This window comes from Aotus nancymaae, unplaced genomic scaffold, assembly GCF_030222135.1.
Source record: "Aotus nancymaae isolate 86718 unplaced genomic scaffold, 86718_ANA_hifiasm-v0.15.2.pri h1tg000036l, whole genome shotgun sequence".
In the NCBI taxonomy this organism is placed as follows: Eukaryota; Metazoa; Chordata; class Mammalia; order Primates; family Aotidae; genus Aotus; species Aotus nancymaae.
In genome coordinates this window covers 51,087,223-51,103,181 of record NW_026988450.1, presented here as the reverse complement: position 1 = coordinate 51,103,181, position 15,959 = coordinate 51,087,223, and the positions used below count along the sequence as shown (strand labels likewise).

General features: G+C 36.3%; 1 protein-coding gene across 9 annotated transcripts in view; it reads left to right on the top strand.

Moving 5' to 3' along the window:
• RRM2B (ribonucleotide reductase regulatory TP53 inducible subunit M2B) overlaps window positions 1-15,550 on the top strand; it is a 36,574-nt gene extending 21,024 nt beyond the window's left edge. For 8 of the 9 annotated variants that reach the window (XM_012455861.2, XM_012455859.3, XM_021675746.2 and 5 more), the window contains 4 exons: window positions 1,564-1,697; window positions 5,660-5,764; window positions 6,921-7,034; window positions 11,524-15,550. In XM_012455861.2, coding sequence (XP_012311284.1) covers window positions 1,564-1,697; window positions 5,660-5,764; window positions 6,921-7,034; window positions 11,524-11,676 — 506 coding nt within the window. In that variant the 3' untranslated portion in view covers window positions 11,677-15,550. The remainder of the gene's footprint in view (window positions 1-1,563; window positions 1,698-5,659; window positions 5,765-6,920; window positions 7,035-11,523) is intronic. The other variant, XM_012455860.3, reaches the window with a different exon arrangement.
• The last annotated feature ends 409 nt before the right edge of the window (window positions 15,551-15,959 follow it).

Genomic DNA, 15,959 nt, shown 5'->3' with positions numbered 1-15,959 from the left:
ACTACAGCCTGGGTGACAAGAGTAAGACCCCACACTCTCTCTAATAAAAATATAAATATCAATTTTTCTTTTATTTACATATTTGTATTTAATTATAGTCTACTTCCCTTACAGATAATTAGCCATATGATGTTACCTTAATGCCAATGAAAAATGTATCAATAACTATCAGTTATCCTAATAGTAAGATAAAAGATACTAAGTTTTATGTTAAACTAATGACAAGTCTCTATCTTAAGAATAGTGATGATGATGATGATGATGACGATGATGACGATGACAACGATTTTTGAGATAGGGGCTCACTCTGTCGCCAGGTGGAGTGCAGTGGTGTGATCATAGTGCACTGCAGCCTTGACCTCCTGGGCTCAAGCATTCCTCCCACATCAGCCTCCCGGGTAGCTGTGACTACAGGTGTGCACCACCACACCCAGCTAATTTTTAAATTTTTTGTAGAGAACGGGGTTTTGCTATGTTGCCCAGGCTGGTCTCTAACTCCTGCATTCAAGTGATCCTCCTACCTCGGCCTACCAAAGTGCTGGTATTACAGATGTGAGCCACTGCAGCACTTGGCCTAGAATGGATTTTAATGTCTTCCATCATCTAGTACTTACATAGGTTCCATTGAGTCAGTTTAGGACTCGTTTATTGACTTCTTTATGTTTGGTCCTGTGACATGTACTGAGATATAAACTGTGATGTCATCTATAAAAAAGGTCTGTAATGCACTCAAGCACTCAGCTGCCTTTATGTCACAGTTTTATAGACCAAACCTTTCTCCTTAGACATACATAATACTTTTCTCAAGCATATGCAGTGTGGTGACATAAGCACTTTGTGAATGACCTTTTGGGTTAGACCTCTGATCATCCTGGTAATGTTAGAGATAGGATGCCACTGTAGACAATTTATTAATAGGAGATGGACCTCTACAAAGTCCTTGCCTAACCTTTAACATTGACCCTTTTATATTTAGCAGAAAACAGTATTTTTGCTTATGTTATGGGGACTTTTTATCTAACAGCTATATTTATTATCCTCAGTTGGCTTTATCTTTTTCTAATTGCAAATGCATGCCAATGGTTTTTGAAATGTCTACAGATAGTCTCTAAGATACCATAGGTTTCTAAAAATGTAAACTTAAGCAACCTCTCCTCCTTTCAGAGGAAGACATTTGCCATAAAGTCTACCTTCTATTCTCCAGTCCAGTATACACACACATATGTATACATACTGCACACATATGCATGTACCTGCACTCACAGTCATGTGTGGTGCACATGTAAATCACCTCTTGTTTTGAGTATGGAAGGCCATTCTTTGTCCAGGCACCAAGACCTATAGGAGTTCATTGTCTGACAGAGGATTTGAGGGAGGCATACCTTTCTGCTCCAGTAGGTGGAGGTGGCAAATTTTCTCCTATGGAGATCTTTGGCTATGGCACTAACTTGTGTATTTTGTTTCTTTGCAAAACAGTCATGGTGTTTATTGTTTATATATATATATGTGCAAAATTTGCAGTATGTGATATTTCAAAAACTGAAACTATTTTATGTCTCCCAGGGGAAAGAGTGGTGGCCTTCGCTGCTGTAGAAGGAGTTTTCTTCTCAGGATCTTTTGCTGCTATATTCTGGCTAAAGAAAAGAGGTCTTATGCCAGGACTCACTTTTTCCAATGAACTCATCAGCAGAGATGAAGTAAGGAATGGAATGTTTTTCTAGTTATATTTGTATTCATATTTGATGTTCATCTATTTTTCTTTCCTTCTTTCTTTCTTTTTATTTGAGACAGGGTCTCACTGTGTCACCCAGGCTGGAGTACAGTGGCACTATCATGGCTCACTGCCACCTTGAGTTCCCTGGGCTCAAGCACTCCTCCCCTCAGCCTCTTGTGTTGATGGGACTACAGGCATTCTCCACTATAACTGGCCTAATTTTTTTTTTTGAGACAGAGTCTAGCTCTGTTGCCCAGGCTGGAGTACAGTGGCGTGATTTTGGCTCACTGCAACCTCCAACTTTTGGTTCAAGTGATTCTCCTGCCTCAGCCTCCTGAGTAGCTGGGACTACAGATGCATGCCACCACGCCTGGCTAATTTTTTGTATTTTTAGTAGAGATGGAGTTTCACCGTGTTAGCCAGGATGGGCTCGATCTCCTAACCTCATGATCTGCCTGCCTCGGCCTCCCAAAGTGCTGGGATTACAGGTGCGAGCCACTGCACCTGGCCTACCTGGCCTAATTTTTATTTATTTATTTTATTTTTTTTTATTTTAGAGATGAAGTTTCACCTTGTTGCCCAGGCTGGTTCTGAACTACTGGGCTCAAGTGATTTGCCTGCCTCAGCCTCCCAAAGTGCAGGGATTACAGACACGAACCACTGTGCCCCTCCCATTTATTTTTCTTTCTCCTGAAAAATGCTGTGGTGACATACGTATTGTGGTAAATAAAATAGGTAGTCACGTCTTCTTGCTTTTAAGACACTGCATTTTCCTCCGCTGTCTCTTACCATTTTTCCTCAGTCTCCTGGTCATTCTTAATATCAGTATCCTCCTAGGTTCCCGCTCTGGCCTGTACATGCCCTCCTGGCTGATCTTATTTACTCCCATGGAATTAGCTACCATCTAAACGCTCATAACTCCCAAAACTTTCCCTTTGTCCCAGATATTCTTTCCTAAGTTCCAAAACAATGTATGCTAGTACATGTTAGACATTTTCCCCTTGAAGTTCCCCGAGGTATCTCAAACCTATTCCTTCAGAAATCAAACTCATCATCTTTCTCCAAAAATTTGTTGTTCCTTCTGTTTTCCCTGTTTCACTGAGTGTCTTTACCCTTCTTTCCAGTTAACTAATTTGAAATCTAGGAGTCATTTTAGATTGCTTCTTTTCTTTTTCAGCCACATCCAATAAGCAGCTAAACCTGGTCTCCCTCTGCCTGCTATACCCTTTTCATCTTTCTTACCATCTTTTTTTTTTTAAGCTTTCTTGGATTACGTTCTCAGAAGAGACATCCCAGAACTTTCCTGATCAATTAGGTGAAAGTGTCCACTCTTTCCTTTGTGTATCCATTTGAAACCTGAACCTGTCTGTGTCTTAGAGTCCACAGCCTGTATTGTACTTCTTATTTCTCTCCTCTGCTAGACCTTAAGCTCCTTAGTGCAGGTACCTTGTCTTATTTATCTTTCTAGTCTTAGTGTTTTTGGCTATTTTAGCCATTCAGTTTACATTTATTGCCTGTGCTAATCCTTAACTTCTCTGAACCTTGGTTTCTTTAACTATGTAATTTAACTGTTTTGTTAGAATGCAATGAAATAGTGTATATGGATGTATTTTTTAAATGCCATAAAAGCTTCATATAATTACTTTTTGCTTTGTCATGTTTTTAAATTTCTAATAACTTTTATTAGAAATGTCATATAGGATTATTATAGAGAGTTGAGAGAATAAAAAGATTAATCTCAACACAGAATCACATTTACTGTTTTGTTAAAATATTTCTTTCTTTCTAGACTTTTTTCTATATTTAATTCTATTTAGATATATAAACATTTTAATCATTCATGTTTTAGGAGTTGAGATGTTCTTTTTCCACTTGGCAAAATACTGCAATCATTTTTCTATGACATTAGCATCTTTTGAAAATAATAGTTTTGTTAAATATATAATATTCTAATGAATGAATCATTTATTTGCTGACCCTGTCTCACTGTAGCTTCGACCTCCTGGACTCAAGCAGTCCTCCCACCTCAGCTCCTAAGTAGCTGAAGTACATGTGTTTAATTAACCACCACATCTAGCTAATTTAAAAAAAAAGTTTTTTGTAGACCCAGGGTCTCACTGTGTTGCTCAGGCTGGTCTGGAACTCCTGGGCCCACGTGATTTGCCCACCTTGGCCTCCCAAAGTGCTGGGATTACAGGCATGATCCCCCGTGCCCAGCCTTCCAGATTAACTTTTGAATTAAAAACAATTCCATTTAGGCATTTGACCTCCATGCCCCCTTGGGACTCTTCCGAGCATACTTTCCTTTCTTTTCTGCTCTAAAACCTTTTAAAATAAATTCTCTCTCTCTTTCTGTAATAGATTGCCTGTCACTTTTAATCAACACTTTAACAGCTTTCAGCCTTGATGGTAATTTCTTCTTTCTTCCTTTTTTTTTTTTTTTTGAGACGGAGTTTCGCTTTTGTTACCCAGGATGGAGTGCAATGGCGCGATCTCGGCTCACCGCAACCTCCGCCTCCTGGGTTCAGGCAATTCTCCTGCCTCAGCCTCCTGAGTAGCTGGGATTACAGGCACGCGCCACCATGCCCAGCTAATTTTTTGTATTTTTAGTAGAGACGAGGTTTCACCATGTTGACCAGGATGGTCTCAATCTCTTGACCTCGTGATCCACCCGCCTCGGCCTCCCAAAGTGCTGGGATTACAGACGTGAGCCACCGCACCCGGCCCCTTTCTTCCTTTTTTTTTGAAGCGGGGTCTCACTGTCACCCAGGCTAGAGTCCAATGGCATGATCTCTGCTCACTGCAACCTTGACTTCCCAGTTTCAAGTGATCTTCCTGCCTCAGCCTCCTGAGTAGCTGGGACTACGGGCATGGGCCACCATGCCTGGCTAATTTTTGTATTTTTTGTAGAGATGGGGTTTTGCCACATTGCCCAGGTTGGTCTTGAATTTCTGAGCTCAAGGAATCTGCCGACTTCAGCCTACCAAAGTGCTGTACTACAGACATGAGCCACCACGCCCGGCCTGGAAATTCCATCTTTCTATATCTGACCTCTCTCTTTTTTTATTTTGAATTTTTTAAATTTTCTTTTTTTTTTTTTTTTTTGATATTCAGCTCTATACTATCTATTTTGTGTTTTGTAGTCCTGATTATTGTAGGTTGACTCTCCTTGGCCTATTCTTCAGTTACTTAACATTCTGTATTATTTATTGTATTTGTATAACCGTACTTGGGTTTTTCACAAGTTTATTTTCATTTTTGACTGAGTTATCTGTAAGATTCTGTTTTATATGGCTTCAGGTGATATTCATCATTGTTCAGTTTCCATTTTCTTATTCATTTATTGGTTTTTTTTTTTTTGTAGAGACTGGGTTTTGCCCTGTTGCCCAGGCTGGTCTTGAACTCCTGGACTCAAGCAATCTGCCCACCTTGACCTCCCAAAGTGCTGAGATTACAGGCATGAGCCATCAAGCACCACCTTAGTTTCCATTTTGATTGCAACTGGATTCATTTTTATGAACCTTTCTTATTTAACTATAAATGTTGTATTTTTGAAATCTGAGTTCCATCTATTATTTAAATACTGCTTTTTAAATCATTCCTTAATTATTTCTGAAATTTAAAAAATGAATTTTCATTTCAGGCTTTCTTACTTTATTTTCCTTTCCAAAATGTTTTTATTTGCAGATTTTGTTCATAAATTAATTTTTCTATAATGTTGATGAATTAAGATTTGCTGCCATTGAAAATTTTATTATAGATTATTGTATTGGCATTTAATGAAATTCGAAGGAAGGAAGTTCCTAGTCCTATTGACCCCTCTTCCATTTCCCAGAAGTTCTGTGTTATATCCCTAGAACCACGTTATACGATGCTTGACCCATCATTGTGTGCCAAGTAGCTGATTAAAATTTATTTGACAATGACATTTTTCTTCTCTTTTAGGGACTTCACTGTGATTTTGCTTGCCTGATGTTTCAATACTTAGTAAATAAACCTTCAGAAGAAAGGGTCAGGGAGATCATTGTTGATGCTGTCAAAATTGAGCAGGTAAACCAGGAAGTTTTTGTAATTAGCACATCTCTCTTTCTTTGATGTTCATACCACTATTATATTGACTCATATGAAGTTGTCATTTTGTCGATCAACAAAAATACCAGCAATTTTATATGGTCAGTCTGACAATACCAATACATGATATATTACAATTATTATGTCAGTTTATACTTTGCTTTATTAAGTCAGTCTTTATTATATATTAAGATTTTATATATACTAAAACCTGTTTCAGGGCTGCTTTTCTGTCTTATTGCTCTCTGTCAAATTTTATGCCATAACCAGCTAATTATAGTAGCTTTATATTTTTATATTTTTAGTGACTGGAGAACAGTGATGAGTTTTTATTTGTTTTGTATTTTTAATAACATAGCAAGGTACCTAGCTTGAAGCATACACAAATTTTTATAGAATGAATAAGTAAGTTAATGAATAGTAACAATTAAGATAGAGTATGTAAAGATTTCTTACTAGAAAGAGCTAGATGCTCTACTTAGGATGTGTTTTTATCATTCTAAAATTACTCTTTTTTTTTAATAGCGCTTAGTTTAACAGGCATAGTTTGTATATTGGAAGAGGAAAAAAGCATAACAGGCACTTTGGTATCTTTAATAATTTTGTCAACTAAATCCAAGTGATTATTTTTATTTTTCCTCTATTAACACTTTACCACTGTAGTCTTTCAGTATGGTTGGAATTCATTTTATCTCCCAACCCCCAAATCTGCTTCTTTCTTTTTTCTCATTTTGTTAAGTTTTTCTCTCTTTTCTAGCTCCCTTCCATAGTTATGTTCTTCATGATGATCATCTTTGAATCTTTCTCTAGATATTTTAGAACAAACTATCTCCCTTTTTCTATTGAGAAAGCATACCAATCCAAGTCTCATATCTGCTACTTTAAGAAATCCAGTAATTTGGTAGTTCGTTTCCATTTATTTTGGCTCTTTGAAAGCATGAAAAACTGTCAATAGTAATACTGCAAACAGTTTTAAACATATGGACATTATTTGCCACATTGAAAGAATTTATTCTAGTATATTTTCCTTGGACAAAATCAGTGTCTTAGAAATAAAACGAAAGTTCTCTTTGTATTTGGAAGATATATATTTATAGTTTTGTTTGCACTTTATTCTGTTTTTGTTTTCATCCAGGAGTTTTTAACAGAAGCCTTGCCAGTTGGCCTCATTGGAATGAATTGCATTTTGATGAAACAGTACATTGAGTTTGTAGCTGACAGATTACTTGTGGAACTTGGATTTTCAAAGGTAAGGTGTTTAAAAATGTATTACTACTAGTTAAAATATTATAGGAAGGCAAGGACCCTAAAATATATTTTACTGAAAGCATTTGCAGCATACTATTCTATTTTTTAAATGTCCATGACAGAGACTTGTTTCATATGAACAAGGTTTTGCAAAATCCTTTGAAATTTAAAATTAGTAACAGAAGCAGGAGGCTGGTAAATATTAGAACTAATAAGTTCAATAAATTATTTTTTAATAATTGCAGCTATATATTTAATAAAATTATTTTCAAGGAATTAGATTTAATATCCTTATTTATATTCACCCTCATATAAATCCCCATGTGTCTATATTGTAGTTTGGGAGTTAATACTTTTAAATAGGGAATAATTATTAGGAAGACATTAACTGTCATAATGTAACCTTTTGAACAGAATTATCCAAGTTATTTTTGTCATTTAACAAAGATAATGTACCAGAATTTCATCACGACATATGGTTTTTTCATTACTTAAGACATGGAGCCTGCTGCCACACTATCTGGGTTTGAATCCTGGGTTCCACTACTTTCTAGCTATATGACTGACCTTTGGCAAGTTACTTAACCTCTATCTGAATTTCCTCACCTATATAATAGAGATAGTAATATTTACTACAAAGGATTGTTGATGAGTTGATACACCTAAAGCAGTTAAAATAATATTAGGCACATACCAAATTCACACTAGATGATCACTTTATACTTACGTGAAACACAGAAATTCACTATGTACTAAACCATGGTAATTAGAAATTATAGACTTTGATTTCTTGTCATGAAAATGTAAGTTTAAATTGTCTTTAGTGAGAATCCTTATGAAATCTATGATGCTGTGGTAAATCTTTACCTATCTTGCTAATGTTGTATTAGCAGATATAGCAGAATTATATTATGATAACCACCCAAGTACTTAATGAGTCAGGTGGGGCGAAGGTTTTTTTGGTAAGATAAACTACATTTTAATGTTTGAGTTGCAAGATCCTCTTTGTGTTTACTAATTAATGAGAAATAATTAGAGTATAACTATATTAATATAATATCTTAAACTTATAAACTATGTATATTAAAAGAAATGGTGCTTGTTCATAACTTTTACCAATATGTTTGTTATTAGAAAATTAATTTGCTTATTTAAGTCTTACAGTGAATTCATTATTCTTTAACCCATTACCATATACTCACATCCAAACATTTATGTTCTGTGGTCTATTAGAAAACCATTGACACTTGGGTCTAATTTTCCTTTTGGGAACTAGCTAACTGGAGGTATGTAAAACGTGCTGCCTCCTGCAGAAGAAGATCTAATTACAATGTAAAACTTTGTTTTTCCACAGGCTTCGAAATATCTGAGTAAATTCTAAAAAGCAGAAATTATAGAGGCCTTAAATTTTTGATGCAATAAAAGTAAAAATTTATTTAAAAATTGCCAAAAAGCTTCATCTACTTAGAGATTAAAAATATATCCTTTAGGCCAGGCACGGTGACTCATACCTGTAATTCTAGAACTTTGGGAGACTGAGGTGGAAGAGTCTAGGAGTTTGAGACCAGCCTGGGCAACATGGTGAAACCCTATTTCTACAAAAAATTAGCCAGGCGTGGTGGCATGCCTATAGTCCCAGTTACTTGGGAGGCTGAGCTGGGAAGATGACTTGAGCCCGGGAGGCAGAGGTTGCAGTGAGCTGAGATTGTGCCACGGCACTCCAACATGGGCAACAGAGTAGAGACCCTTACTCTCTCGCGCGCACGCTCTCTTGCTCTCTCTCTATCTCTCTCTCTCTCTCTCTCTCTCTCTCTCTCTCTCTCTCTATATATATATATATATATATATATATATATGTATCTCCCAACCTCGTGATCCGCCCACGTTGTCCTCCCAAAGTGCTGGGATTACAGGTGTGAGCCACCACGCCCGGCCTAGAGTACTTCTGTGTGTCAAAAACAAGCCACTTGGCCAGGCACGGTGGCTGACACCTGTAATCCCAGCACTTTGGGAGGCTGAGGCTGAGGCTGGTGGATCACCTGAGGTCAGCAGTTCGAGACCAGCCTGGCCAACATGGTAAAACCTCGTCTCTACTAAAAATACAGAAATTGGCTTTTTTTGTGTGTGTGTGGTGGAGTTGTCTGTAATCCCAGCTACTCGGGAGGCTGAAGCAAGAGAATCGCTTGCACCCAGGAGGCGGAGGTTGCAATGAGCCGAGATTGTGCCATTGCACTCCAGCCTGGGCAACAAAAGTGAAATTTCATCTCAAAAAAAAAAACAAAAAAAAAACAAGCCACTTAATTTAGTTTGATCTTGGTTACCTTGTCCATGCCATGAATGGCTTAGATTCAATTTTTTGAAAAGTCTTCAGTTCTAAAATGCAGTGAGTCTATGGCTATCGGTTCAGTGTCTTTCACTGTATCTTGCTGTGTATTACAACTCCAATTTTACCTCACTTTTTACACACAATTTCTGATGGGGAATTTCACAGAATTTCATTCAGCCACACACAGCATTTGACATTTTTTTTTTTGAAAAAGGATATATAGATATTTAAAGCTTTATTTAAAGATGTAAATCACATAGCATGCAATTCACCCATTTAAAATGTACAATTCAGTAGTTCTTACTGTAGTCACAGAGTTGTGCAACCATCATAACAACCTATTTTAGAACATTTTTATCACCCCGAAAAGAAACTCTGTCCCTATTAGCAGTCACTCACTCCCCTTTCCTCCCCTTAACCGCTTTGCCTTAGGCAATCGCTAATCTAATTTTTGTGTCTACAGATTTGCCTATTCTGTATATTCTGTTTTATACAAATGGAATCATATAGTATGTGGCCTTTTGTGGTTCTCTTCTTTCCTTAGTGTAACATTTTCATGGTGTATACATGTTGTAGCATGTATCAGTGCTTTATTCCTTTATATGACCAAATAATATTCCACTGTATGGATATATCAAATGTTATTTATCCATTCAGTGGGCATTTAGGTTGTTTCCACTTTTGAGCTATTGTGAGTAATGCTACTATGAGCGTTCATGTGAGGCGAACGTGATAACCACTACACTACGGAAACCACCTTCTATGAGTGTTCATGTACAGATTTTTGTGTGGACATGTTTTCACTTCCCTTGGGTATATAACTAGGCATGAAATTGCTGTGTCATATGGTAACTCCATGTTTAATCATTAGAAGAACTACCAGACTGTTTTCTAAACCAGCTGCACAATTTTATATTCCTACCAATGTATGAGGGTTCCAATTTCTCCACATCCTCACCAACACTTACTAGCTGTTTTTAAAAAAATGATAGCCATCCGAGTAGGTGTGAAGTAGTATCTCATTGTGATCCTGATTTGCATGTCTGTAGTAGATAATGATGTTGAACATCTTTTCATTTTGTATATTTTTTTAAAAGAAGTATCAGTTTGTCTGTTTAAACACTGCCCATATTTAAAATTGAGTTACTTGAATATATGTTTATCTGTGGTGTTCATATTTTTTGTTGGGATACTCCTAAATTGAGAAATCTTCTTTTGTTACTCCTTGTGATTCACTGAAATATCCTACAGCTGTATCCCCAAGTCTGCTTCTTGAAAATTTTTTTTTTTTTTTTGAGATGGAGTCTTGCTCTGTTGCCCAGTCTACAGTACAATGGCGCAAACTTGGCTCACTGCAGCCTCCACCTCTCAGGTTCAAGCAATTCTCCTGCCTCAGCCTCCTAAGTAGCTTGGATTACAGGCACCTGCTACCATGCCCAGCTAATTTATGTATTTTTAATAGAGATGGGATTTCACCATGTTGGACAGGCTGGTCTTGAACTCCTGACCTCAGGTGATCCACTCACCTGGTCCTCTCAAAGTGCTGGGATTACAGGCGTGAGCCACTGTGCCCGGCCTTGCTTCTTGAATTCTGAAGCAGTAAAAAGCTTCTTGTCAGCATAGTCCCACTTTTTATTTGGAGACATCTGGTCACTATGAATAACATTTATTCTATCTTCCCTGATCATGGTCCCTTAATGTCGATTTGTGATGATCTGTTCTCTTATGAACTAAGAAGCATATTTAGAACCACAGTAGATTGTTGCTAATTTAACATTTTGTAGTATCATGTGTGTGTGATTATCTATTAGTAGTACCTATAAAAAATGCTCATAGTTTCTATGGTGTATTGGCTATATCAAGCTGCAAGAACAGTTTCAACTGTTTAGTATTAAATATTTTATTTCCTGAAATAGTTGTTTTTTCTATTTGTTAGAATACCAGAGATGCTAGTATAGTTTCTTGAGGAGGTTAGTAGTTGATGTTGATCATCTTAAAATTTGTCACCCTTGAGTGCCTCCCAAGTCTTAGGGGAATGATGTGATCTTAAAGCTGACTAGACAGGTTTTGAGTAACCTGACCTCTGTTTTTGTCATCTTTGCTCTTCTTGTGGAATGTAATTTGATCTCTTCGGAATATCTAATAACATTTGTTTCCTTTTCAGTTTTTTCAGGCAGAAAATCCTTTTGATTTTATGGAAAACATTTCTTTAGAAGGAAAAACAAATTTCTTTGAGAAACGAGTTTCAGAGTATCAGCGTTTTGCAGTTATGGCAGAAACCACAGACAACGTCTTCACTTTGGATGCAGATTTTTAAAAACCTCTCATTTTAAAATTCTATAAACTTGTCATTGATAAATAATAGTCTACTTTCCTCTGCTTTAAAAAAAAACTTAGAAGTATATTCTTTAAAGAACTGGGGATTTGCTCTAAAGGAAATCCAAAACCTATTCCAAACAGTTTCCATTTATATAATTTTCCTGTTTAACAAGAATGTGACCTAAACGCTTTTGTCTTGTCACTGAAATATAAGATGGCATTATGTAGTTAAGAGCATGGGTGAGGGGCCAGACATGAGTTTAAGGTTCTGTCGTTACTCCAGTGTGTGATCCTTGGCAGGTCAGTTAATCTTGGTAAACCTCAGTGTACTTGTCTTTAAAATGGGAGTAATAGTGGGTCCTAAGTTCATAGAGTGGATATGAGGGTTAGGATGCAAAAATAAATGCTTAACCAACACTACTACTGTTACACCACTACTGATTATCATGTTGTTGGTAATATTAATTGCAGTGATGTTGTAATAAAACACTCTCATTTCCTTAAAGTAATTGTGATTCTAGGTCCTAGGATCTAGAATTAGATCTTTGTGTTTTTAATGCTTAGGGGAAGAATATAAGTATCTCCTTAAAAAGAACATAATTTTCATTAACACAAGAATAAGTTCTTTGAATTCCTCAGTATGTAGTAAAGAAAATGTAGTTCTTAGTTGCTTCGGGAAGCCTACTTATGGAGTGGAAACCAGGAGGTTATCCTGGTAGTTGACTTTGTAAGCAAAATGATTCTTCTTTAGAAATTAAAAATATAACTATTGCCAGATTTAGCCCTGGAATGTTCAGAATCAGGCTAGAGTAGCATGTTCCAAAGAATATTCTAGGAGCTGTTAGCCCCTCTAGATATTTTGTGGGGAAAAAAGGGATTCTGTGTTCAGATGAGTTTGGGAAATGCTGAATACTTCATTCTTCTTGAGCAAGTACAGTCATTACATCAAAGACTGAGCAATTCAGTGCCACATAAATTTTTCTCACCCTGCATATCCCCAACATACTTAACACAGCTGTTTTTCACCTGTTAACATCTCATTCAGCTAGTGTTCCTCAGAACAAAGGTTGGACAAAGCTGGCCTAGAACCATTTATATGTAGAGGAAGGGCTCATGGACTAAGAAAGGGAGAGCACACGGTAGGGATTATTGAATCATTTCAAATTTGTGCCAGGCTGAATAGTGTACCAGCAATTGACTTTGGCTGTGTTTCTTTATGCTTTTAAAACTCTTTCGAGCTGTTATATGAGATAGTTTTATTTTGTTTTTTGTTTGTTTGTGATGGAGTCTTGCTCTGTCACCAGGCTGGAGTGCAGTGGTGTGATCTCTGCTCACTGCAACCTCCACCTCCTGGGTTCAAGCAATTCTTCTGCCTCAGCCTCCCAAGTAGCTGGAAGTACAGGCGCCTACCACTATGCCCAGCTAATTTTTGTGTTTTTAGTAGAGACAGGGTTTCACCATGTTGGCCAGGATGGTCTCAATCTCTTGACCTCGTGATCCACCCACCTCAGCCTCCCAGCACTTGGGATTACAGGTGTGAGCCACCATGCCCAGCCAAGAGATAGTTCTTTTAATGTGACTATGCTACATGAAAGCCAATGGTGGGGGAAATGGAGGACCCTCTAGAAGAGACTGAGGAAAGGCCGGGAACGAAGGTTTTTGAGAAGTCTGCCCCTGTTTATTTTTATAAGTATCAAGAGGTAGCCTGAGCCTAGTTAGAGTTAAACCTGTCTTTGGATGAAGAAGTGTTGATACGGAAATACTGGATTTTTAATATATTAGTTTATGATTTGGTATTCCATATACCCCTTCAGGTAGGTGTTTCCCGCTCCCAAAAAACTGTACTTTATACAATTCTGGATGCTAAAACTTAGAGATTTTCTCCTTGCAAAAATTTTGGCTCCATCCTTTCCATAACAATCTAATCAAAACTGGGAGTTCTCAAGTGAATGCAAAAGGAGCAGGCTTTAACTTTTATTCGTTAGAGAGACTGTCAGAAACTTGAGCTCTTTTGGCCCATGATAATACCATTTATTTTTGCATTGCTTCACAGTTTGCCAAGTGTTTTTACATCATCTCATTTGATCTCAAAACAGCTTGACAGAGCAACTGTTATTGAAATATTACAGATGGAAAGAATGAGGCTCAGGGAAGTTAAATGACTTGGCCAAGATCTGCTCATCGTCACTGTCTGTACAGTATTTTCTTTAGAGGTGGTAATGTCTTATATTTAGTCCTTTGCTATCTATGTTGATTTACTTTTGTCTATTTCCTCATTCATTGAATATGCTTTAAATATATAAGTTAAAGTATCAAAATATAGAGAAATATTTGAACTATATTCAGGTAATATGTTTAAAGATATTTATATATTACCATACAAAAACTAAACATTTAAAACTGATAATATATATGATAACATCAGAATGAAAGAAAAAAGTTGTACAGTGTATATTCCTTTGTTTTGAATCCAAATCTTTTTCATAGGTAATGACAAATGCCTTAATGTGAAGCTTATTTATAATAGCAGTAAACCTAACTGGATTTGGATGAAGAAGTTTCAATACTGAAATACTGGATTTTTAATGCACTGGTTTATTATTTGGTATATCCTTTTCCAGGCCTCCAGGTTGCACATTTATTTATTATGTTTAATACTTTGGTTCTTAGTTCTTAAAGAATCAAGAAGATGTGGAATCTTTTTAAAATATTATGTTGCAGGTAAAGAAAAAAATTAAGAGTGTGTTATTGTGTTTACAACTGTTTTCTCTTTTTTACAGCACTTCTATTTAAATCATTGCTATAATAGTTAAAGTTAAGTTCATTATTTAGGAATCTGAAAGCTTGTAGTTCTATGATAGATTGCATTTATTAAAAATGTTTCATTGTAGTACATAGAAATATGGCCAGGAAGGACTTGAGAAGATAGTTTGATCCATTGCTTTTAGACAGGACTGGGTTTTGCTGTCCAATTTTATACAATAATAGTTTTTCTTACAATGTAAGCTGGCCCCAGTCTTGTCTTGATATTAATATATGAAATTTTACAGTTGTCTCCTTGTCTCATTTAGGAACATCCAGATTTTTCTGCTTTTTCTGTTGCCATTTTTGTGCATGAACAAAGTGATTATTGAGAAAATGTAGCCGTTTGCATATTTAAAAATAAATCATTTTGCATTTTACACTTAAATATGCTAACATTACTGTCATAGAATTCCCAAATTTCATTTGTGGATATTAAGCTAAGGGCTAATGTCAGGAGCTGATTTTTAATGATAAAGCTGTAGATGTGCTAAATGAAAGCCAAATTAGTCCTACAATTAGGTATTATGTTTTTAAACGAAGTTGAATGGATTGTTTAGTGGACTTGGGAAATCATCTTCAGCAGAATCTGGATGAGTGGCACAGAATTCTAATCTCTGTTTCCCACCGTTTCCCTTTAAGTGGTCTGCTCCTTTGTAAACAGCTAAAGATTTGAATGAGAATCTAATATTCCTGAGGCATTATGAAGAAAGGATTTAATCTCTTCTATTTGGGGCTTAATCCCATTAAAGAAAATGTAAGTGAAAATGGAAGGCTGGAGAGTGATTGCTTTCTGTACAGTTAAATGAGGTCACGATATTCTTATGTACTTTGTTTTACAACTGTGTTTTCATTTTTTCAAAGGTACGGTCGTTTAGCAAAGCTATTTACTATTTACTGTGTACATAGAAAGCTTTATTATGTGTGGTATATCTAATTTTTTTTTTCTGAAATACATTATGGTCAATTAAGTCTACCCTGTGTGTACAGAATTTGTTTTTTTTCCAAATAAATGAGTTGTTTTCTTATTTTTTTAGTTTAGTATGTTGAAATAAACTATCGTAGCTTCATCATTTTGTGTATTTTCTTTTTGAGGAAGGTTTCTTTATAAGTGCAAGGGCTACCCTAATAAAGGAATGTATGTATTTGCTGTTTGTGTCTGCAGATAAATGCATACTTGTATTGTTTGTTCAATTATTGCCCCAACCACAGTTTTTACATTAAATGAGACCCCCAGTTCTCTCACCTGTCTTTCTCTCCCTATCCATAAGCCTCTCTTCATGTCTCTTTGTTTCCAGCTGAGATTCCACAAACCATATTACCAGTTGTAGCACTCATATCAGTACCCTCAATGCTGTTTCTTATCTGCTTTTTACCATGCATAGAACAATTTAGAAAAATCCCCAAGTCTGTTTTGAATGAAACAACTTAGTTTTTCCAGTATTTGCAACCTAGCAGCCAGATGAAATGCTGCCAGAG